A 23,559-nucleotide genomic window follows, 5' to 3' on the forward strand; every position below is an offset into this window, starting at 1 on the left:
GTTTAGTTATTTTTGAGAGGCGGGGGAGAGGCAGAGAGAGAGGGAGAGAGTGGATCCAAATGGGCTCTGCGCTGACAGCAGACAGCCTGATGTGGGGCTTGGACTCACGAACTGCAAGATCATGACCTGAGCCAAAGTTGGACATAACCAACTGAGCCACCCAGGTGCCCCTACATTTCTTTTGAATAAAGGTTTTGTTGAAAACAGTAAACATGCGTTAATTGTCATTCTTTTACAATACTTCATTGTGGACAGCTTCCTTGTATCGTGGGAAATACAAAAAGTATGAAAGGTACTCCAAATACATATCTATATACATATCTATGAATGATTCTTTGCCTGAAACCCAACTGTTTGGGTTATTTATTGCTGACAAACAGCCCCAAAACTTAACGGCTGAAATTAGCAATCATTTTATTATTTCTTCATGATTCTACTGTGTGGGCAGTGGTTGGAGGGATTAGCTTGTTTCTGTTACATGTGGTGTCATCTGGGCCTTTCAGATGGCTAGGGGCTGATGGAATGGCTTGACTTGGGTCATAAGTCTGGAGTCTGTTTTCAGGGTCTGCTGGATTCCTGTTGCCCTCCATGTGATTTCTTCATGTGGTTAGTTAGCGTGGGTTTCCTCACACCAAGATGAGCTCAGTTTAGTTGGATATCCCAGAGCACTAAACTGTTGGTTGCCAGGCAGACTCTCAAAGTTGGGCCTGATCCTGGCACAATGCCATTTTTGCTGCATTCTGTTGGTTAGAACAGCTCACAAGGCCCCAGCCCAGATTCAGTGTAGGAGGTAACTCCAGGAGGCCATGCATCCTGGGAGACATGGTTCACTGGGGACCATCTTTGGAAGCTAGCTACCACATCAATGCTTATGAAAGAAATTCCATAAACATAAAACTGAGTCTCTTTCCTACAAAATAACCAAAAGCAAAAGAATGCTGAACTTAACTGCCTTTCACTATTCACAAGTCTACACTCAAACCTTTCTGATTTTTCCATGATTTCTCCCAAATATGCCACAAATTGTTTCAGCACTACAGTCTCTTCATTGGGTCCTAGCATGAGTCTCGTCTAAATTAAATGTTTCCAGATGTTTGAATTCCCAAAACAGAAAAATTAAGATATAACTAGCTTTTTGTGTTTCCATAGAGATGCTAACTCTGTAAGTTTAAATTTCCAAGTAAGAATACTAAAAACTGTGCCATTTACTATTACTCTTGCTTCTTAAAGGAAAGGAGATTTAATTAAAAAAAAAAATAGTAAAGAATTTCAGACTGAATGACAGTCTTAAATTAGAACTGCTTACTTTGTAAAACATATTATAATAATATGTTTTTATTCTCATTTTGTTGCATGCAGGTCAGGAAAACTCCACCAGGAAGTACCACTGGTTCTTGGACCCAGTGTTTAGAAACCTATAGTTAAGCCACTGTTATTGAACATTGTCAAGGTCCTTTTTATTCTGAACCTTGCTGAAATCATTTCACATTTTTGCCTAGGAACTATGATCATACTGCAAATTTTATTTACATAGAATCATTTAAATCTGTGCTAATGTAAATAATACAGTTGTGAAATACTTATTATTATACTAGGATTGGATAGTGTTAGCATACTCAGCTGTTAAGAATGGGGACTCTGGAATTTGACTGCGTCTGTTCCAATCTGGATCTGTCATGATCTTGAGCAAGTAACAGATCTTTCTACACCTCAGTTTCCCCATCTATGATGTAGGTATAATCATAGCAGAATTCTTTTGAAGTTTTAATTAGATTCTATGTAAAAATGCATAGAGTAACTCCTAGCACATGGAAATGCTCAGTATGTATAATATTATATTCTTATATATACAAATCAGTATTTTGCATTTGCACTTAGGATCTTAATATATACCTTTTAAAAAAAAATTTTTTTTTAATGTTTATTTATTTTTGAGACAGAGAGAGACAGAGCATGAACGGGGGAGGGTCAGAGAGAGAGGGAGACACAGAATCTGAAGCAGGCTCCAGGCTCTGAGCTATCAGCACAGAGCCCGATGTGGGGCTCGAACTCACGGACTGTGAGATCATGACCTGAGTCGAAGTCGGACGCTCAACTGACTGAGCCACCCAGGTGCCCCTCTTAATATATACTTTAAGGATCACCTCAAATATCCACAATGCAGGGTACTTGGGTGGCTCAGTCAGTTAAGTGTCCAACTTTGGCTCAGGTCATGATCTGACAGCTTGTGGGTTTGAGCCCTGCTTCGGGCTCTGCACTGACAGCTCAGAGCCTGGAGCTGCTTCAGATTCTGTGTCTCCCTCTCTCTCTGCCCCTCCCCTGCTCATGCTCAGTCTCTCTCTCTCAAAAATAAATAAACGTTAAAAAAAAAAAAAATCCACAACGCTGTTGAACATATTAGCCACAATTACACAATAGAATTTTGTTTTATTTCACTTAAATATTTATTTATTTATTCTGAGGTTGGGGAGGGGCAGAGAGAGAGAGAGAGAGAGAGAGAGAGAGAGAGAATCCCAAGCAGCCTCCACACTCAGCACAGAGTCTGACTCAAGGCTCGATCTCATGACCTGAGCTGAGATCAAGAGTCAGAGGCTTAACTGACTGAGCCACCCAGGCGCTCCTACACAATAGAATTTTAAAGTTGGAAAGGAACTTTAATGTCATATGATTTCACCCTGTTATAGGTGAGGACTTTTATATTTAAAAAAAAAACATATAGAATCCATCTATCTTCTGGTAAAAGACAGCTAGTCAGGGGTTACAATCAGATTAACCGTATAGGGAAGTAAAATATATAGGCCCCACATATATTTCTAGTAGCTTTGCCAGATTGGTTTTAAATTCCACTTATATTTATCAGTGCCACTTATGTATTGTCTTAGCTACTCGTACTTTTTCATGTGTCCAATGGAAAGCAATATAATACTCACAGTTCTCCGAGAAACAACAAAATTCCAAAGAATACCTAAAAATGGTAATAAAAAAGGACAAGCAGAGTTTAGGAAATTTATTTTAGGGCAACTGCCAGATTTATTTTAAGCCCTCTGCTTAAAAATAAATTTAATTCACATGACCAGCTTAAAATACTGGATGAAGCCAAGAAGTCACTGCAAAAGCATTTAATAAAATACCTGAATTTTGTTTAGTTGTCCTTTGTTATGATTTTTGTGAAGACTTACTTCCTATCTTGATTTGTACAATGGCTTTATATCTAAATATTTCTTGTATGTAATAAAGTGAAAATAGACATTTTTCAAACAATGTAACATTTTCCTAACCTCTGACTCACTGCAGAAAGTTGGTGGGCCGATCCGATGCTGTACAATGTTTTTTTTATATAGAAAGACAATAGGTTCATCTGTAGTATTTACCAGCGTGTGGTAAAATACCCACATTTTCTATTTCTAGCAATCTTTAATTTGACCTATGGGCAAAACTAAAGATAAGAAATAAATTAAAGTACATTTCCCACTGACAGCAGTGCAGAACATTACTTTGCAGATTGAGTAACAAGTACCCTCTCACACCACAGTCAATGAAGCAATTGATTTAAGAGGAAATGCCCATAATTTTCATATTCTACAAGGGTTCTGGTAAAATCACAATTTTAAATTTCACTGAACGCTTTGAAATTGAAAGGCAGGATCACACATCAAAAGAGAAATACAATGGGAATGATAATGGTGTGGGAGAACTAGTATGAATAGTTAAGTTATACTAATTTAACTAATTAAATAAATTAATTAAATTAAATACTAATTTAAGTTAGTATGAATAACTTAAAAACATTGATTTTTTTTCTATGAGATTTTTTAAAAAATAAAGTGAACTTGGCTTCTCTGAACTATATCATCCAGAGTTAATATTTTGGTGCTCCCCTGACACACACAGTCGGCTTATGGGACTGCTTCGTAATTTTCCCATGGAATCGCACACGGTTTAAACCTTATGGTGTTCACGAAGGGCGGGGACGATACGGGCAACACTACTCCGCTGGTGCCAAAATGCTGCTGCCTGGTGGCAAAAAGGCATCTTGCCTTAAAAAAGAACCTATCTGCAAAATGACAATAACAAGCACACTTTCTTTCTTGTCAGAAAGCCCCGGACCGCTGTTGCAGCCCACAGGAAGCAGAAGTGAGGCAGCTGCCAGGACGCGACCAAAGGCAGCAAGAGCTCCGCTGCAACCCCGCCGGCTCACCCTCCTCCGGCTCCGACCTCCTCTACCGGTCCAAAGCTTTGCTGGGCTCCTCAGAGCCTGCCGGGTCGAAGGCGGGGCCGGCTGCCGCACCCAGTCCGCTCCTCCCAGCCCGCCTGAGAGGCCTCGGGCGCGCCCCTCCTTCCGCCCCGCCCGGCCCTGCCCGGCCCGGCGGAGACGCCGGCGTGCGCGCGCGCGCGCGCGGCGCCGAGCCGATTCTCCTTCCGAGCGTCCGCGCCCCGCATGCGCACTCCGCGCCGGCGGTCTCCGTTTGTTTGAACAGGAAGGCGGACATATTAGTCCCTCACGGCCCCCCTCGCCCCACCCCCCCCCAGGCATTCGCCACCGCGACTCGCCCTCTCCGGAGCAGGGGACGCAGCCCCTCCCAGAATCTCCCCCATCAAGCAGCGCCGGGACCCGACTCTCGTCTTCCTCACCGCGAGCTCTCTAGCCTTCCTCTCCTAAGTCTCCATCGGGCACCGACCTCGCCCTGCCCCGCCGGACACCGCGGTAGCAGCCCCAGCAGCGACGGACAAAATGGGAGAGTGAGGCTCTCCCGTGGGGACCACCTCTTGGCTGAGTCGGTACGGTGCGTCGGGGCCGCGCCAAGTAAAGCTGGGGATGCGGGGCTAGACCGCCTACAGCACTTCAGAGTGGAGCGGGCCGGGCCCGTGGCCCAAGCGGCGGCGGCAGCTGGCACAGCTCCGCACCCGCCCTTCGTTTTCGCCTTTCCTCTTCTCCCTCCCCTGCTGCCCAAAGGAGTCTCCACCCTGCTTCTCTTTCTCTCTCCCCTCCGACCCATCTCGGGACGGGGAACCCTCCATGGCGAAGGCGGCTGGGGCCCGCTAAGCTGAAGCACCTCGCCGGAGCGACAAGGCTGGTGGCGACGGCGCTGTCGGCTGTCGTGAGGGGCTGCCGGGTGGGATGCGACTTTGGGCGTCGGAGCGGCTGTGGGTCGCCGTTGCCCCCGGCCCGGGGTCTGGACAGCGGAGATCCCCTCAGTGAGGGGAAGGAGAGGGAACCGGGCGCACCTGGTGACCCTGAGGTTCCGGCTCCTCCGCCCCGCGGCTGCGAACCCACCGCTGGAGGAAGTTGGTTGAAATTGCTTTCCGCTGCTGGTGCTGCTGGTACGAAGGTATTGTCACAGTAGCAGCAACATGTCGACTGGGGACAGTTTTGAGACTCGGTTTGAAAAAATCGACAACCTGCTGCGGGATCCCAAATCGGAAGTGAATTCGGATTGTTTGCTGGTGAGTAGCACTGTTGTCTTTTGCTTGTCTGGGGTTCTGTATATATTTGCCTTCCTCTTGCATTCAGTCTAGTTATTTGCAAAAGAAAGTTTCAGGTGTGCATAATCTTGGAAAACATCAAAATCTGCCGTTTTTCCTGAAGAGCCTTTGGAGCACTACTAAAATCTCCTCCCGTGTCCTTATTTATCATCGGACTGGCTCTGTGCTAACTACTCCCTGAACTCTTAGGTCTGACTCAGTTCATCATTATCCAAAAGATACTTATAAACCTCTATTTCAGGCATCACATAAAAAGTTACCACGTCAGTTATTGCGTATATAGTTTGTTGAATGATGATCTTAGTAGTATTAATCTTTTTGATCGGTTTGACAGTAATGCTGGAAAGACTACTTTCCACTTAGAGCGATTTAGCTCCTTAAGGGTTTAGTTTTTAGACTTGAAAGTGACAATGGAGAATCGATATTGAGGAAGTGATTTTTGAGCCAAAATGTCATAGGTGACTTGAATCTGGAGGAACTTTTTGATGGACTATTAAGTCTAAAAACCTAAGGTAACTGATGATAGGTCATCACAATATTAACTCTTTTACAGTATTGTTTATTACAAAAGTATCGCACAGATATTATAACTGCCTTTTTTGATGGTGGTGTGCTTAACCACTGTCACTTTTAAAACATTCTAAATAAGTTTTTATGAAATAAAAGGCAAAATTTTAAAGATTTCTCAGTAGTTGATAACATAGTTATCTGTAGGTAGAGTTTTTAAGTTTTGTCTATTTTCCCTGATACTAATAGTTGCAAACTCTGCAAGCGAATTTCTTCTTTTACTTTGCTGAACAACTAAAAGTTATTTATGATTCTATTTTAGTCCAAACAAAAACACATAATCTCTAAAGTTTCAGGGAGTATATCTATATGGATAGTTATTTACAGCCTCCTCAGAGAATTAATGTTAGATATGTACAATATTTGGGATTAAGATTAGCTGAACAAAATAATGCCATTCAGAGAAATCATATTTAAAAATCTCATGAATCAGGAAAATTATGTAGATCATTTAATATTAACATGCATTTTAGTTACCCTAAATACCTGTGCAGATTTTTAAACGTGTCCTGTTTTACAAGAAAGTTTCTCCCCAAAGTTTTCAGAATTACTCTAAGCATCCTTGACTGTGAAATGAAAGTCTTGTGGTTTATGTTTTTGAAATGTCTCACCTACGTTATGGATGCTCTTCATATTGAGAAACAGGATGGTGGATACTTAATACAGTTTAAAACATCTTATTGAATGAGAGAAGTGGAAGAAATTAGAACAACACATCTTTCTACTAGGAGTATCTGTCTCTTTTAAGAAGTCCAAATTTTCTTTTAATATTTTACCCAATTTCCATGTATCTTTGATTCTATTTTGCTTTTTGGTCTCATTCCATGAAACAGTAGTATAGGGAGGGCTTAGTAGCTTTTTTTGTTGTTGTTAAGTTGTCTTATAGCCTCTTGCCTCAGTTTCATTTAGGGGAACCTCACAGATTTATTGAAATGTGGGAAGATACAAAGAAGTAGAGGTCATGGATTCTTTACTTGAAAATTCAATCTATTTAGGAAAACCAAGACCTAAACTCACATACATATACAGAAACAAAACAGAACGCTTTAAAATTTGAAAAAAAATGTGTGATGGATTTCAAATAATTGGTACAGGTAATACAAGCTCTTGGTTATTGAAAGGAAGAAATCACTGTGTGTTGAGAGGGCCAGAGTATGCTTTATGATGAGTGGATAGGATTTAGGTGGAGGGCATTCAGAGAGGGAGAAGAGGATAACATGAATAGAGGGTGGGGATGAATTGGCTATGAGATGTTTAGGGGAACCGAAGATAAAGTTGGAAATAACAGATTGGGGTTAGAGTGTGGAGGATTTTATTGCTAGGCTACAAGAGTTTAGATTTTCTTCAGTATGTTGTGGCTATTAAAATATTTGTAAATGAGACTGTTCCAGGATGAATGAAGATGAATCTGTTAGTTATATGCAGGATGCAGTGTGTGAAAAAAGACTGGAGATGGGTTGAGATTGGGGGGCTTCTTAAATTAATAGTACAGAAATTATTGAAGCCCCAAATTGAGGAATTAAAATGGGAAAGGAAGAATTAATGGAACTTGATTGATTAGCAGGGTTGGAGAGAAGAGGGAACCAGAGCTAGAGAAGGTAGAGGATTCTAAAAATTTTGAAGGTAGGTTATAGGGAGACTGGTGAAAACAAAGTTGGGTTTGGATATCTCTTGGGAAGAATAGGCAGTAGATAAGTTCAATTTCAGACTTGTGTTTTAGAGTATAGTGGGCTAACCACAAAGAAATGATCTGAAGACTATTGGAGATAGGAAACTGAGCTCATAATTAAAGATAACAATTTGGAAATCATTTGTGCAGAGATGCAAGTTGAAATTGATATAATGATTAAGGGTAAAAGATGAAAGTTGAAAAAAGAGGAAGAGTCAAGAAAGTAGGCAATCAAGGCCTTTTCAGACTTAGGACAGCCTGGTATCTTGGAGCCCAAGACTTGTAAAATAACATTTTGAAAAAGAAAATAGTCAATGGACAGATTTTTTTCCCCTCCTGTAGTCTTACAATCTTGGCCCTTTTTTCTATTTGGTTTCATAATTGTTCATCGATAGTTACTGAAATTTTATTACCGTATTAATCTGAAGTCGGTAAAGATTGAATTTTTCTTTGGAGACAGGTCCTTTTTCCAGTTTTGTAGTATCTAGCCTGATTTTTTTTTTTTTTTTTTTTTTTTGGCATGGTATTTTATGTTTATCATTAAGCATTCATTCATTCTACCATTCAGAATGACTTCTCAGGTAACTTCACCTTTTTTCAGTGAGTCTGTTCTTAACTCTTCTTCCCTGTCTGGACTTTGGATGTCTCTTGTATTGTAGGGAGGAAAGCCCTTTTAAACTAATTGCTTTTCTCTATTATTTTGGCCTTTGTTGATTTATTTAAGTGGTATTTATTGAGTATGTATTGTGTGCCATTTGCGGCACTCATGTTCTAGGGTTTTTTTTTTTTTTTTTGTAATATCAAAAAATAAAGTTACTGAATTATGTTTGTTCTGCACTTACTTGAATAGGTCCATTCTTCACAAAGTTCCCAAAACTTTTGGTTTCAAAAGAGTTTGCTGGCAGATCTCTTTTAAACCATCTTACAAAACAGCTTTTTTTGTTGAGGTCTTAATGATGAATATTAGTAGTTATAAAATAATGTAGCTGGAAAATGCCCTGTTAAGTGGCTATCCAACCTTTTCTTGAACACATATAATTTAAGAACTAGATAAGTCTGTTTTTCATACTGCAAATATGAATGCTTAAATAGTCTGCAGATCCTAAGATAATATTATGGTAACTATTCACTTATTTTCTAGAGCATCCAAATCACTCAACCTTGGTTTTCTCTAAGTCACATTCTTTCCAGTATCTTAATGGTTCTCTTACTGTCCATGTTAGAGTTTATAATGATTATCACGAGCTGTTTTCCTTTTTCCTGCTTTTTCTTTAAGTTTACAATTATTTTATCCAGGGCTTATTAACAATTTCTTAATGTTTTTGAGTACCTCTATTAAGTCTAAATTTCCAAAGGGGGAAAATGGATATGGTTTGTAAATTAAAAAAGAAAAACAAAGGTAGTTGGGTGGGAGCGTTAGGTATATATTTGTCTTGAAGTGTGACATGCATTTCTTGAAAATACAGCTATCTTGCCTTTAGCATGTTTAGCTTACTGCTTCCGGATGCAATTAAGAGCATAACCATTTTTTCTAGTTTTTGTTTGCTGGTGGAGGTACAGCAGTAGTGGGTAGAATGGAGGGAAGGGAACCAATATTAGTTGAACAGTGCATACTGAGTTCTAACACTGCTGTTCCCTTCCTACATACTTGTTACCACCATTTTTCATTAGTCAGTTTTTCAGAATGTGGGAGGCAGACGCAAACAAAGTTTCAGGTGTTCGTTTTTGAGTTTTTCTTTAAATTGTCTTTTCTTTGGCTTCCTAACCTAGTACTACTTTCCTGTCTTTTCATTGCTGACTTCTTTTTCTGTCTTAATCTTTGGTCTTGTAATGCTTATCATTTTCTTCACTGTCTTGGAATTTCATCCATTCTTACAGCTTCAGCCACTGTCATCTCTATGCCCATGAGATCCAAGTCTTTATTTTTCAGTCTTTTTTTTTCTGGTTTTAAATCCTCAGTGTCTGACTGTCCACTACGTACCTATACTTGGATGTCATGAAAATTCCTTATATTCTAAAATAAAATTTCTTCCATACACTTATTGGTCATTGACATCACTACTGTCTTTGTCACTCACCTGGAATTTTTGTTTTGAATTTAAACAATCCTATGCCACATGTTGGATTATTTCAACAGATTTTGGCTAGCGTTCCACAGTCTAGATTATTGCTCTCTAATCTCTCTGTGCATCCTACCAGTTGAATTGATCACATTTGGGGTTATATTAGTGAAATAAAAAGACCTGAGGTCATTAAATCCTTGAGCCTAAAACACTATGTCACTGTTCATAATTTATGAGTTAATGGGTGTTATCAGTGTCAATTGCATATCTGCTTGGTTTGGACGAGACTGTTTTTAAAGTTCATTTATTTATTTCAAGAGGAGGGGCGCAGAGAGAGGGGGGGAGAGAGAATCCCAAATAGGATCTGCATTTTCAGTGCAGAGCCTGACATGGGGCTCACATCACAAACTGTGAGATCATGATTTGAGCCAAGATCGAGTTGGGCCCTTAACCAACTGAGCCATGTAGGTGCCCCTTGACCAGACTGTTTTGATGTTAATATGTCGCAAGAATTAAAAAAAAATAACAAAAACAAATTACACCATTGAGCGAATCTTTGGGTAGGCTCTTAAACTTGGATTCAAATGTAGGCTCTGCCATGTACTTGCTAGATGATTTTAGGTGAATTATTTTTACCTCCAGAGTTTATTTTATCTTTAGGAAAGTAGGGGGATAATACTACTAGATTGTTGTAAGGGTTAAATAATACAGACTAAACAATTATCAGAGCATATGGCATTTAGTAAGCATTTGTGAATTGGTAACTACTTCATCATATTTATGGTATTCCTGTTATATGTTACGGCGCTTAGGCTAGAAGTTGATATTTATTGTCTTCTGTAAGTACAGAGTAATGCTGGCACCTCAAGCCATACCCATAAATTCATAATCCAGCTGTACTTTACTGAAGTGTCTAAACCAGTTGTAACTGAAAATGGAGATATTTAAATGGGATTCTGTAGAATGGGGAGGGACTTTGGAGACTGTTTATTCATTTAGTCATGACTTATAACATACCTACTTTGTGCCAAGGGTTTATATTTATAAGAAAGGCAGTTTGGAGCTAGTTTATGGAGATTGAGTTCTTATCTTGTCCTCTTTCTGTGTCTGTTATACTTTCAGTATGTGCTCTGTAAATAGGCCCTCTTGCACTACAAGTAACCCTGTGGGTGTATAGAGAGGTGGCTCAGAGTAACAGCTGAGACATGAATTGGACCATTCATTAATCTCTTGAGTCAGAAATGTTTTTAATCCAGAAGAAGGAACCACATAAAAAATTTTTGTAATGAACAAAGAGTAAATTCTCAGTTTTAGTTTTTGCATAACTTTTCAGTTTAGTTTTAGTTCATAATTGTAAGTTTTGTTACTGTGTGTATATGGTAAAAACTATAGAGATTGTTTTCACGTATGACAGAAAACCCCACGTCAGGAAATATACACATGGAGTTCTGTCGCTGAAGATAGTCAAGTAGCTCTACTTCCCCATTCCCATCCTCACTGAAAAAGAGGTACATCCATTTAGTTTAACTATAGAGCATAGCTGATGGATACCACACTCGTGTATGTACAAGAAGATGAACAGATAGTGTTGCATTTCACAATGGAAAATGTTTTATATTGAAAAAAACCCTCTGGACTGAAAATTCAGAGCATTGTCATAAACTTGTTTTGCTCTTAATTCTCTGTGTGACCAAGTAAATCTTTTTTCTTATCTAGGTTTCAGTTTCCCCATTTGTAGAATGAAGAGTTGGGCCATATAGTTGCTGATACCCACTGTGTCTCTAAAACTTCTATGAGTCTTTGTTTATTATACTTCTATAAAAACCTTAAAAAGTTGTGTCATTGATTCATTATTTAAGAGATAGAATTTAAAAGTTAAATGGTGTTAGGGTAGAAATATAAGAATAGTAATTATCTTTGGTAAGTGCTATTTTTGCAACAAGTTTTATATAGCCATAGAAGATCATCCTAAAGTGTTAATTGTTATATTTGGCACTTTTTTATTTTTGCATTTGTGACTTGTGTTCATAACTTTATAGAGGTTTGTACTTTTTGAACAAAGAAGGTAGTAATTGAGTTACTTATTTGCATATGCATTAAATTGTATACATGTAGTTTATTTCTCTAATATACCGGCCCTCCCTGTTTGGGATTGTGAAATACAGAAGTACATTTTCACTGTAGTTTCTAAAGAGTTAGTGGGGTGTTAGATGTTCAAATTAATGTTCAAAATTGATGTCTCAGAGAAGTGAGAAGTTGTCTTATACTTTTTTAAATTTGTGTCTTAGAAGGTTTGCTAACCTGTGTCCCTTTATTACTATGTTTGTTTATTTTTAAATTTTGTTTATTTATTGAGAGGACGAGTGAGGGAGAGTGGCAGGGAGGGAGGGAGGGAGAGAGAGAGAGAAAGAAGGGGAGAGAGAGAGAGAGGGAGAGAAAGAGAGAATCTTAAGCAGGCTCCATGTAAAGTGTAGAGCCCAGCGCAGGTCTTGATCCCATGACCCTGGGATCATGACCTGAGCCAAAATCAAGAGTCAGTCCACCGACTAAGCCACCCGGGCGCCCCTATTTATGTTTATTTTATTTTTATTTTACTGTTATTCTCATACTTTATAGTCTTTACTCCATGCTCCTATATCGACTTTTGGAAAGAAATTGACATTTTATCTCAGAGGAATTCATTTTGAAATAGTGCTCCTGAGTTTTAAGTCTTCCCTTTTCTCTGCTGTTATTCATTCATTCAGCAAATGTTTATATGGTGTACTGTGTACTAGGCACTCAGATGGGGACACCATGGTGAGTTCAAACAGGGATCCTGCTTTCATAGAACTGGTAGTCTCAGGAAAAGGGTAAATTTTGAGCAGATAGGAGTGGGGTAAGGCTTAAAGGGGAGGTAAGAGGTATGATCACACCTTTCCTTTAAGGCTTGGGATATATTTAAAGACTTGTGGTAAAGTAGTCTACATGTATAATTCTCAGATATGTGTCTGTAGATTGTCTGTATCAGATTCGCTTGAGAACTTGTTAAAAATGGAATCTGGGCCCATGCCCAGACAAACAAAATCAGAATTTTTTGGGATGAGTCCTAGGATCCTGCATGGGTTGTGGATTCTTAGACATATTCAAGTTTGGAAACTATCGTTATGGTGGAAAGAACATTTATTTTTGTTTTATTTGGTAATTTTGTAAATGAAAAATTTTAACATACACAGAAGTAGGGAAAATAGTATAGTGAACTCCCATTACCCAGATTCTCAGTTTTCAAAATTTTATCACACTTGCTTCAACAATCACCCTTTTACTTGCCAAAATATTTTTTTTCTTGCCAAAATATTTTAAATTCCAGATTCTAGATACTAATCATTTCATTCACCCCTACATACTTTAGTAAGTATCTCTAAAAAAACAAAGAATGTTTTCTTCATTGCCACCATGGCCATTATCATGTCTAACAAAATTAAAAGCTTCTTGGTACCATTGATTCCCAGTTTTATTCATATTTATCTGGTCATATAAAACAATGTGCTTTTTGCAGTCGCTTTATTAGAATCTGGATCCAAAGCCCACATGTTGCTTTTGTTGGTTAGGTCTTTCAAGTCTCTTTATTGTGTGGTTCAGTCTTTTCCCCCTCTGTCTTGTCTACCCCTCACCCCCACATTGTCTTGCTGAAAAAAACTGGGTCATTGGTACCGTACAGTGTTTAACATTCTGGATTTCTGTTGTTTTCTTGTAATGTGATTTAATTTGCTCCTGCATCTTCCATATTTCCTGTAAATTGGTAGTTAGATCTAAAGGCTTGATTTTAATTATTACAAATTTTTAGTCAAGAGTATTTCATAAATTATGTTTTCTTTTTTATTTTTAAAGTTTATTTTGAGAGAGCGAGTATGGGACAGAGGTAGAGAGAGAGGGAGAGAGAGAATCCCAAGCGGGCTCCACGCTGTCAGTGCAGAGCCTGATGTGGGGCTCGAACTCACCGTGAGATCATGACCAGAGCCAAAGTCGGACCCTTAACTGACTGAACCACCCAGGCGCCCCATAGATTGTGTTTTCTTTTGCTTCACATCAAGAGGCATATAATACCTGGTTGACCCACCCTTAGTGATGCTAAGGTTGATTAATGTGTTCAGGTGGTAATAGCCTATAATAATTTCCTTTGTAAAATCCTTTATTATCCTTTTACCTAATGGTTCCATCCATTTGTGGTCTTCATTGAGTCAATTATTTCACTAAAGATAGCAAAATAATGACTTTCTAATTCTATCATTTCTTTTACATTTATTAGCTATAATTCTTCTGTTAAGAGAACTTATGTATTTCTTTCTTTTTTTAATTTTATAATTTACATCCAAATTAGTTAGCATATAGTGCAACAATGATTTCAGGAGTAGATTCCTTAATCCCCCTTACCCATTTAGCCCATCCCCCTTCTCATAACCTCTCCAGTAACCCTCTGTTTGTTCCTGTTAAGAGAACTTATGAATTTAAGAACTTTCACTCATCATCTATCGGGCTATTTGCATACCATGAAATATCTGACAGGGGCTGTGATTTCAAATAGAGAGAAGCATGTTGATCTGGCAGTGAGAGAACCAGGAGAATACATCCCCTGCCTTTATCGACCTCCTACCTTATAGTCTCCTACTGTGGTCTCCCATTGCCTGAAAAGCTAGTATGCAAAAGAACTCATTGAACCAGTCTCTAAGGGTCAGTAAACAAGATATTACCCAGTCAGCATCCCTCCCTCCATACATCCATCCATCCATTCCTCCCTCTGTTTTGTTTTTTATTTTTAGGATCATTATGGAAGACATTAAAAAAATTTAGTGTGTTTCAGTCGATTTTTGTCATCCTTATTTGATGCTCAGTTTGTCCTTTGACTAATGGGAGTCTCTACATTGGTTCCCATCTGATTTGTATATGACTCTAGTACTCTTTGGTAGAGCTTCCTTGTTTTTTGTATAATAAGATGCCCAGGCTCATATTGTACATTTCTTACCCCAGACTTGGAAGTCAGCCATTACTTTTCCTTTTAGTGGGGAATGATACTTTGAGACCACAATCTGGATTATAGGAGTATTCACTGCTACTGGGTTGAAATTGCTTCTTGTTCTTGTTTAATGAATAGAACTATGAAATATTATTTTTGAAAAGAAGAAAACATTCTTTATACTGATAATTCCAATCTCAGTTTATCATCACTTTGAGTTTGTATTTCTTTTACATGAAAAATCTAACAATACTAACAGAATTACACATTTGTTTGATTTCTAAGAATGTGGGTATGATATAGTGAAAGAAAAACTGAGCTGAATGCGGTGGGGTTGGGGGAACTGATGCCTTAAGTTGTATTCATCTAATTGACTCTGTACATTATATATTGAAAAGTTGTACTGGCCTCGGACAGATAATACCCAGTCCCTGAACTTTAGTTTTCTTTAGGAGTATAATACAAAATTTACTAATTGAAACCCTGTCCAGATTAATTTGTCTTTAGATACAAGTTTATTTAAATTTCCAATGTTATTAAGAAATTCTGTTTTAGATACACATTTCTATTTCTTCTTTCATTAATTGCTTAAATTTCACTGTTCCTTTAGCAGTGGGACAAAGAAAATGTTTCTCTAATTTTTATCATCCACTCTGAAAGTGTTTACTTATCTCAACCTAATTGCATTTCCTCTGCTTATTTCTAGTAATCTGTAATCATAGAGGCAGTATAGCCTAATGGTTAAGAGCATGCTCTGGAGTCAGACTGTCTGATTTTGAATCCTACTCAGGTCAGCCATTTATTAGCCTCGTGACTTGCGGTAAAGTTTGTTTGTTTGTTTTTTTTATATTTTTTTTTTTTTTTTTTTTTTTTTTTAATTTGAGCATAGTAGACACACAATTTTATATTAGTTTCAAGTGTACAACTTAGTGATTGTTGGGTAAAGTTCTTGACTTTTTTAAACCTCAAACACATCATCCTCAAATAAGATTAATCATAAATTCTTACAGGGCTGTTAAGAGTATTAAATCTGATAATGCATGTAACATGCTTTGCATAGTTCCCAGCATTTAGTAGATGTTAGCTATCATTATCATCATCATCATTGTCATCATTGTAAATCTTTATAATTTGTCCTGGGAAAGAAGACTTTTGTGCTGACCAAGTGTATTATTATCCACCTCCCTATACCACAGGCCAGCTTTTTATTTAGTTTTGTGATCTTGGACAAGTATCTAACTTTCTTATATTAAATCTGCAAAATGAAAATCATGATAATATTTACTTCATAGGTTTTACTTATGAGGATTAAATGAAATAATTTATATCCAGGTGTTAATAGTTACTTTTTTCTTTACCTTTATATTATAGATTTGATGACGTTTCCACTGTAGTTAGAAATACTGCTTATAAACTTGGGAGAACAGTAGAATGGGGTTCTTCATTTGAGATATTTTTTGAGTCTTTGCTTTCTGTTATTGCTGCCCTACCCAAGTCCAGACTTTTAACCCAACATTCTTGTATTAGTGGGACATCCTAGCAGTTTGCCTATATAGTCCATACTATATCTTTCATTTTCTTAACTTTAGTGCTTTTTGTCATGTGGTCTTAGCTTACCTATTTAGCTTACCTTACTTCCTGTTATTCTCCAAAATAGTCTGGTCCAGGTGGATTTTTTTTTTTAATTTTTTTTTTTTTAACGTTTATTTATTTTTGAGACAGAGAGAGACAGAGCATGAACAGGGGAGGGGCAGAGAGAGAGGGAGACACAGAATCTGAAACAGGCTCCAGGCTCTGAGCTGTCAGCACAGAGCCCGACGCGGGGCTTGAACTCACGGACCGTGAGATCATGACCTGAGCCGAAGTCGGACGCTTAACCGACCAAGCCACCCAGGCGCCCCCGGATTTTTTCACTTTCTACTTTCTACTGCTTTTCCCAACGTTTGTTCTCACAGTTCCAGGCCATATCTTTCCTCTATATTCTCTTCACCAATTTCCTTTCTCATCTTTATTGCCTAACATAAGTCATAACTATGTTATAATGTAGTTTTCTTTTTTGAACTCTTACAGTATTTGTAACTGTCTCATGTAGTTTATTTATTTTTCATTTTAGAGAGAGCATGAGTGGGGCCGAGGGACTAAGGGAGAGAGAATCTTAAGCAGGTGGGGCTCAATCTCTACAACTGTGAGATCATGACCTGAGCTATAATCAAGAGTTGGATACTTAATCAGCTGAGCCACCCAGGCACCCCTGTCTTGTAGTTGATCACAGCTATCTTATATGAGTCTGCCTTGAGTGTTGTTCTTACCTCTCTAATCAGAATTTCAGGGCTAATCAGGGCTCGGTATAATTCTGGGCATTATTATTTAATTAATACTTGTTGATTTTTGTGAATGATTATCCCCTCATCCCTGTATTCCTGTTCTTTCCCTCTGAATTAGTTAGGGCTCTGACAGTTATACACGATAGAACTCAACTTGAATTTTCCTAGGCAAGAAGAATTTATAGATTCAGGGAAACCTGATCTCAAAAGATTCAGTTGAGCTTCATGAAGTAAGAACTAGAACTTGGGCCTCAAATGCAATCATGGCTCTCTCCCTTTACTTTCTTATTCTTTCTTTGTGTTGTCATTCTCTCTGATTGTGTTAGTCACTTGTGGAAAATATGGCTGCCCAGAGCACTGGAGCTTTATATCTAACAGCTTCAGCTTTAACCACTGACTTCAGATCTTTAAATCTCAAATCCAGACAGCTCTGAAGCAAGAGATTCATTAGTTTGGTTGGGGTCAGGGCCTATCCCTAGACTAACTATTTGTGATAAAGAGGGTAGGATCACTTGAGAACTATGAGAATGGGGAAGTAGTTTCCAGAAAAATGAGGGCAGTGGGACAGGGTAAACAATAAGAGATATCTATTATACCATCCCTTCTCCCTTTCTTCTTTTCTGTGACCTTGGATCAGTCACTTAAACTCTTTACAACAGCCATTTCTTCAAACTATACAATGGAGTTAATGGAGTTAATAATAATTTACTTCAGGGGCTCCTGTGTGGCTCAGTCAGTTAAGCGTCTGACTTTGGCTCAGGTCATGATCTCACAGTTTGGGGATTTGAGCCCTGCATCAGGCTCTGCGCTGACACTCAGACCCTGAGCCTTCTTCGGATTCTGTGTCTCCTTCTCTCTCTGCCCCTCCCCTGCTCATTCTCTGTCTCTCAAAAATAAATATTAAAAAATAATTTACTTCATAAGGTAGTGGTGGGTATTAAATGTGATGATCTATAGAGTTTGAAATCTCATGAAAACAATACTGTAAGCTGATGATAAATGACTGCCCCTTGGTCCCTTTTACCTTCATTCCCTGTGCTTATCTGGCCCAAAGTTTTTTGCCTGTAGGAGCTTGTCTTGCCACTCCAGGTTGTTAACTGGCTTTTTGGCATTACCCTAGTCAACTCTGTGCCCGTAGTTTCTACCATCTTTCTGAGTCGAAGGAAGAAGTTATTAGTGTCAGATAGGTTTTCTTGGATAGTTTTAGAGTAAGTTATTTATTATAACTAAATGAATTATAATTATAATCTAAATAAAAGCAGTGGGCTTATTTTGTAATGGTAGCATTGAAATTCAGCCCCTGCCCCTTTCTTTCTTCTTATAATTGTTTCAGAGTACTACTGGATTTTGTGAATTGAAGGTAAAGGGCCTATAGAGATTTCTACTCCTTTTTTTCTGTATTAACCAGGAATCTTTTGATTCAAGTCAAATTAGGTTAAGCAATGAAGGACATTTATTGCCTCTGAATACTTCATAGGTAGATTCTAACTTCAGGAATGTCTCTTTTTCAGGACTCAAATGATGTGATTGGGTGCTGGTTTTTCAGATCTGCTTCTTTAGTATGGTTTTTCTCCTGAGGTAGATAATTTATTTTGATTGTAGGATGATTGCCAGTAGCTTCCATCTCTATTTGTTCAGATGCAGTGGGAAGCAAAAATCTTTTCTTCTGCCCTTCAAATAGAGTTTCTAACTGATTTAGCCAACTCAGATTATGTGCCCATATATGAACCAATCACAATAGTCAGAAGAATAGTATCATCATAAGCTTAGGCTTTCATCATGTACTCCAGTCTCAGTTTGGGGGGTAAGACACCTTATATCAAGATATATTAGAGTTGCACGAGGGAGGGGTAGAAATTGGAGGTCAGTTATCATGAGAAAGGGCAATGACATGCTGGGCAGTCCCAAATAGTCTCTACTACATTAGGTAGAGATTCCTCATCAGAAGAATCCCAAGTAATGATAGTTTATTCTTTAGATTTTTTGGAAATGAATTTTTTACTGAATTGTTAAGTTATCTGACACTAGACTTAAAATAAGTATTGCCAACTAGTTGCCAAAGACTGACAGCCTAAGACTACAACTGGGATAACATCTGATCCTTTGATGGAAGGATGCCTGTAAGGTGCTTTGCCTTTAATGTTAAATCTTTTTTTAATGTTTATTTATTTTTGAAGGAGAAAGAGATAGAGCATGAGCGTGGCAGGGGCAGAGAGAGAGGGAGGTACAGAATCCAAAACACAGAGCCTGATGCGGGACTCGGACCCACGAGTTGTGAGATCATGACCTGAGCCAAAGTCAGAAGCTTAACCGACTGAGCCACCCAGGCACCCCTAATGTTAAATCTTTGGGTGACATACTGAAAATTTTCCAAATTCCTGTTCATGGATCAGCCACATCAAAACCAAATACAGATTCTTGCAGGCTTCACCACAGCCCTGCCATATGAGAATTGGAGTTGGGAGATATAAGTATGCTGAAATTTGTGTTCTTGACAGGGCCTAGGTGATTGCATAGCCAGATTTGGGAAGAACTGAATAGTTGCCAAGTAGCCAGACATTATGTCTCCTGCATATATCTCATTTGGGTATCTACTGTGAGGAAAACAAAAATAAACCAAAGTAGGATTAGATAGAAACAGTTGCCTCCCATTTAAGAAATTATTTTCTCTTTTTTAAAATAAGGTTTAAGAAAAAACAGGTTATATGAAGGAGAATGAGCATTTTCTGAAAAAGTTGGTTTTGTTTGATCTGTTTTGGGAGGGGGGGGAAGAGAATGAAATTCGATAACGAATCCAAATGAAGTGTTACCCTCAATCATCATGGTAACTCCCTAGTACCTTGTCCCTTTGCCAGAAGGAAAGGACCTGCATTTTCTTAGGAACTTACGAAGAAATTGTTAGTTGTGAATAGGCTGTAAAAGAATAGTTTACTATACTTAAAAAACAGATTTTGTGGGGGGTGCCTCAGTGGCTCAGTCAGTTAAGTGACCGACTCCTGATTTTGACTCAGGCCATCATCTCACCGTTTGTGATTTCAAGCCCCTTTGTTGGGTCCTGTGCTGTGTTTTTAAGCTGTATCTATTCTAGGGGGTAACATAGTGGCTTGGATAAAGATATAGGTGGGTTCTTTTTCCCCCCTGACACATGAATTTTGGATGAGGGACCAAAAGCCAGTAATAATCATTTTTATAAGACTTTGCACATTCAGAGGCACCTGGATGGCTCAGTCGGTTGGGCGTCCGACTCTTGATTTTGACTCAGGTCATGACCTTGTGGTTTGTGGGTTTGAGCCCCACGTTGGGCTCTGCACTCACAGCACAGAGCCTGCTTAGGATTCTCTCTCCCTCTCTCTGTGCCTCTCTCTCTGTCTCTCAAATAAACATTAAAAACAAAAATTATTCCCACTTTGTAAATGAAATTAAACCTTAGAAGAGGTAAATGCATTTGCTTAACAGCACATAGCCAGTAAATGGCAAACTCCCTGTAGTATAGTGGAAACACCAGAGTTGTAGACACCAATGCCACAAAGAGAAGTGTTTCCATAGCACTTAGGAGGATATGGATATATATATATATATATATATATATATATATATATATATAGGTAGAATACACTAAATGAAAAATATTTAAATTGAAATGTATGGGAATTGGTAAATAATGAAGTGGGAAAGATGAGATATGAAATAGTAGGGAAAAGATCTTAATAAGTATTTACTGACTGGTTTGGAGGGGAAAATAAGTCCTGTAAATTTTATCTTAGAAGCAGTGATCTGTAACTTGACTGGATGAGGGATGGGAGCCAGTTCTTTGACTAAACCTGCACTGTATTACAAGATTCAAATAGCTACCTGCTAAAATATATCTTTGTTGGATTTGACATGCCTGAAAAATGAGTGTTGGTAGGCAGTCTAAGCTGTGAAACATGTTGATCTGAAGTAGAATAAAGTGCGTACTTACAGTGGTGTTGATTGATAACACTATTGTGTACATGATTTAACAGTAGACAGTAGTAATGTTTTCCTTAATTGATGTGAAATAATATATGGGATGACTTTGAGAAAATGTTCAAAAAAATTGATATCCCTGTGTTTGGATTACCGTCTTATAATGGAACTGAACATTTTTCAGGGGCTGAGGATGGGATAAGGGAGGTGCAAGAGAACATTTAGGGTGATGGAAGTGTTCTATATCTTGATTGTGATGACAGTGGTGGTGTTTACACACTGTGTTTGCCAAGATTCATAGAACTATAAACCTGAAAAGGATGAATTTTACTTTACATGAATTATACTTCAATAAAACTGACTTTTAAGAAAGGGGAAAAAAAACTTAACTTGGTGAACGTATTAACCCATGACAGAACTGCCATTTACTTGCTATATTCGGTAATATATGGCCTTTAAAATATGAAGGATGTGTGTCTATGTTTGGCTTTACCTGTGTGTATGTGTGTGTCACTGGGGAAGGACCTGTGCTAACTGGACTTTGAAGTATAAAGGTTGGAAAACAACTGATAATATTTGTGACCAATGATAAAATTAGAGCTTTTAGGTGAAAGCTAAAAGAATTTTGGAAAGTTGTATCTGCCACCCTGACCTTGACAACTTCCCAGGGCCTAAAGACTTTTCTTGTGAGGTTGGTGATGACATTGATAAATGTGATTTTTCAATATTATATGATGAAATGTGTCAACATTTGGAAAAACTCATAATGCAGTGAGCCAATATTTTCTAAATGACCAATGCATGATGTTATAAAATCATTTATGAGTTAAAAAGATCTGCTCAAAGTGCAAGATAGACCAATACATTTTAATGTTGCAAAATAAACATAAAAGATTCCAAATTGCAACTGACCTTTAGGAAATACCACTTGTCAAATTTGGTTTTGTAGCAAAGAATTTCCATAATTATCTGAAAATGCTGTAAAAATACTCTTGGGGCGCCTGGCTGGCTCAGTCAGTAGAGCATGACTTTTGTTCTCAGCGTTGTGAGTCTGAGCCCCACATTTGGTGTAGAGATTACTTAAAAATAAAATCTTTTAAAAAATACTCCTTACTTCTTTAACTCATAGCTATGTGAAGTCAGATTTTCATACTTCTACCAAGACAGTGTATTCCAACAGATTAAATGCAGAATTAGTTGAGAGCTGTCTTGTAGTTAGCCAAAATAAATTTGTAAAAATGTAAAGCAATGAATTTCTTCTTATCAATTAAAAAAGTTTTCATGGGGTGTCTGGGTGGCTCAGTCAGTTAAGCGTCCGACTCTTGATTTTGGCTCAGGTCAGTGATCTCACAGTTCCACGATTTCGAGCCCCACATTGGGCTCTGTGCTAACAGTGCAGAGCCTGCTTGGGATTCTGTCTCCCTCTCTCTCTGCCTGTAGCCCCCCCCCCCCCAATCTCAAAAATAAATATAAATAAACTTTAAAAAAATCTTCAAGTTTTAATAAAAAAGTTATTTTTATTAACATGTAATGGATTTAAGAAATCCATTCTGATGATCTTTTAATGTATGTTAAGTGTGCTAAGACTATTCACATTTAATGTAATTATTAATATGTTAGGGTTTTAAGTCTTTCATTTTATTGTTTTGTGCTTCTTTTCCTGTTCTGTGTTCCTGTTTTTTTCCTTCTTGCTTTCTTTTGGGTTATTTATATGTTTTTTTAGGATTCAATTTTACCTTTTGTGTTTTTTATTATATCTTTTGTGTAGTTTTTTTAGTGGCTACTGTTCTAGGGATTTCAATATTCGTACTTAACTTTTCAATCTGCTTGGAGTCAGTATGCTGCCACTTCATATGTAAAGTAAAAACCTTACCACCAGTTGGGCCCATTTATCCTCCTCTTTGTTGTAGTGTCTTACGTTATTGCAGCTATAGACGTTGAAAACCCCAACGGAAAATGTTATGATTTTTGCTTTCAGCTGTTAAACCTTTTAAAGAGCTAAATAGGAGAAGAACAGATGTCTTTCATTTCTCTTACTCTTCTTTCTTGCCTTATGTTCCAAGTTTCCTTCTATCATTTCCCCTCTGTCTAAAGAACTTCCTTTAGGAGTTTGTTTGTTTGTTTTCCCTCCAAGTGTAGCTCTTTTACAGCAGTCAGGTCAGCTGGCTGTGAGTTCTCATATTTTTCTTCCTGTTAGAATATTACTTCATTTTCATTCTTACAGGTTGTTTTCAATGGCTGTAGAATTGACAGTTCTTTTAGCACTTTAAAAATGGTGTTCCACTTCGTTTCAGTTTTCACATAGTTTCAAGTGGGAAATGTAGAGTTACCCAGTTCAGTCTTCCGCTGTAAGTAAGGTGCCATTTTTCTCTGGTAGTTCTCAAAGTATTTTTTTTTTTGTCTTTAGTTTTCAGCATGTGTCTACAAGTGGATTCATTTGGGTTTATTCTGTTGTGGTGCTGTTAAGTTTCCTGAATCAGTAGGTTTGTGTCTTTCTGCAAATATGATAAGTTT

General features: G+C 38.1%; 1 protein-coding gene across 4 annotated transcripts in view; it reads left to right on the forward strand.

The window, feature by feature from the left end:
- The first annotated feature begins 4,552 nt into the window (after nucleotides 1-4,552).
- Nucleotides 4,553-23,559, forward strand: part of ROCK1 (Rho associated coiled-coil containing protein kinase 1) — a 174,574-nt gene continuing 155,567 nt past the window's right edge. For 3 of the 4 annotated variants that reach the window (XM_049619647.1, XM_049619649.1, XM_049619650.1), the window contains exon 1: nucleotides 4,554-5,445. In XM_049619647.1, coding sequence (XP_049475604.1) covers nucleotides 5,353-5,445 — 93 coding nt within the window. In that variant the 5' untranslated portion in view covers nucleotides 4,554-5,352. Of the gene's footprint in view, nucleotides 5,446-23,559 lie in introns of all 4 variants that reach the window. The other variant, XM_049619648.1, reaches the window with a different exon arrangement.

Source organism: Panthera uncia (genome assembly GCF_023721935.1).
Source record: "Panthera uncia isolate 11264 chromosome D3 unlocalized genomic scaffold, Puncia_PCG_1.0 HiC_scaffold_8, whole genome shotgun sequence".
In the NCBI taxonomy this organism is placed as follows: Eukaryota; Metazoa; Chordata; class Mammalia; order Carnivora; family Felidae; genus Panthera; species Panthera uncia.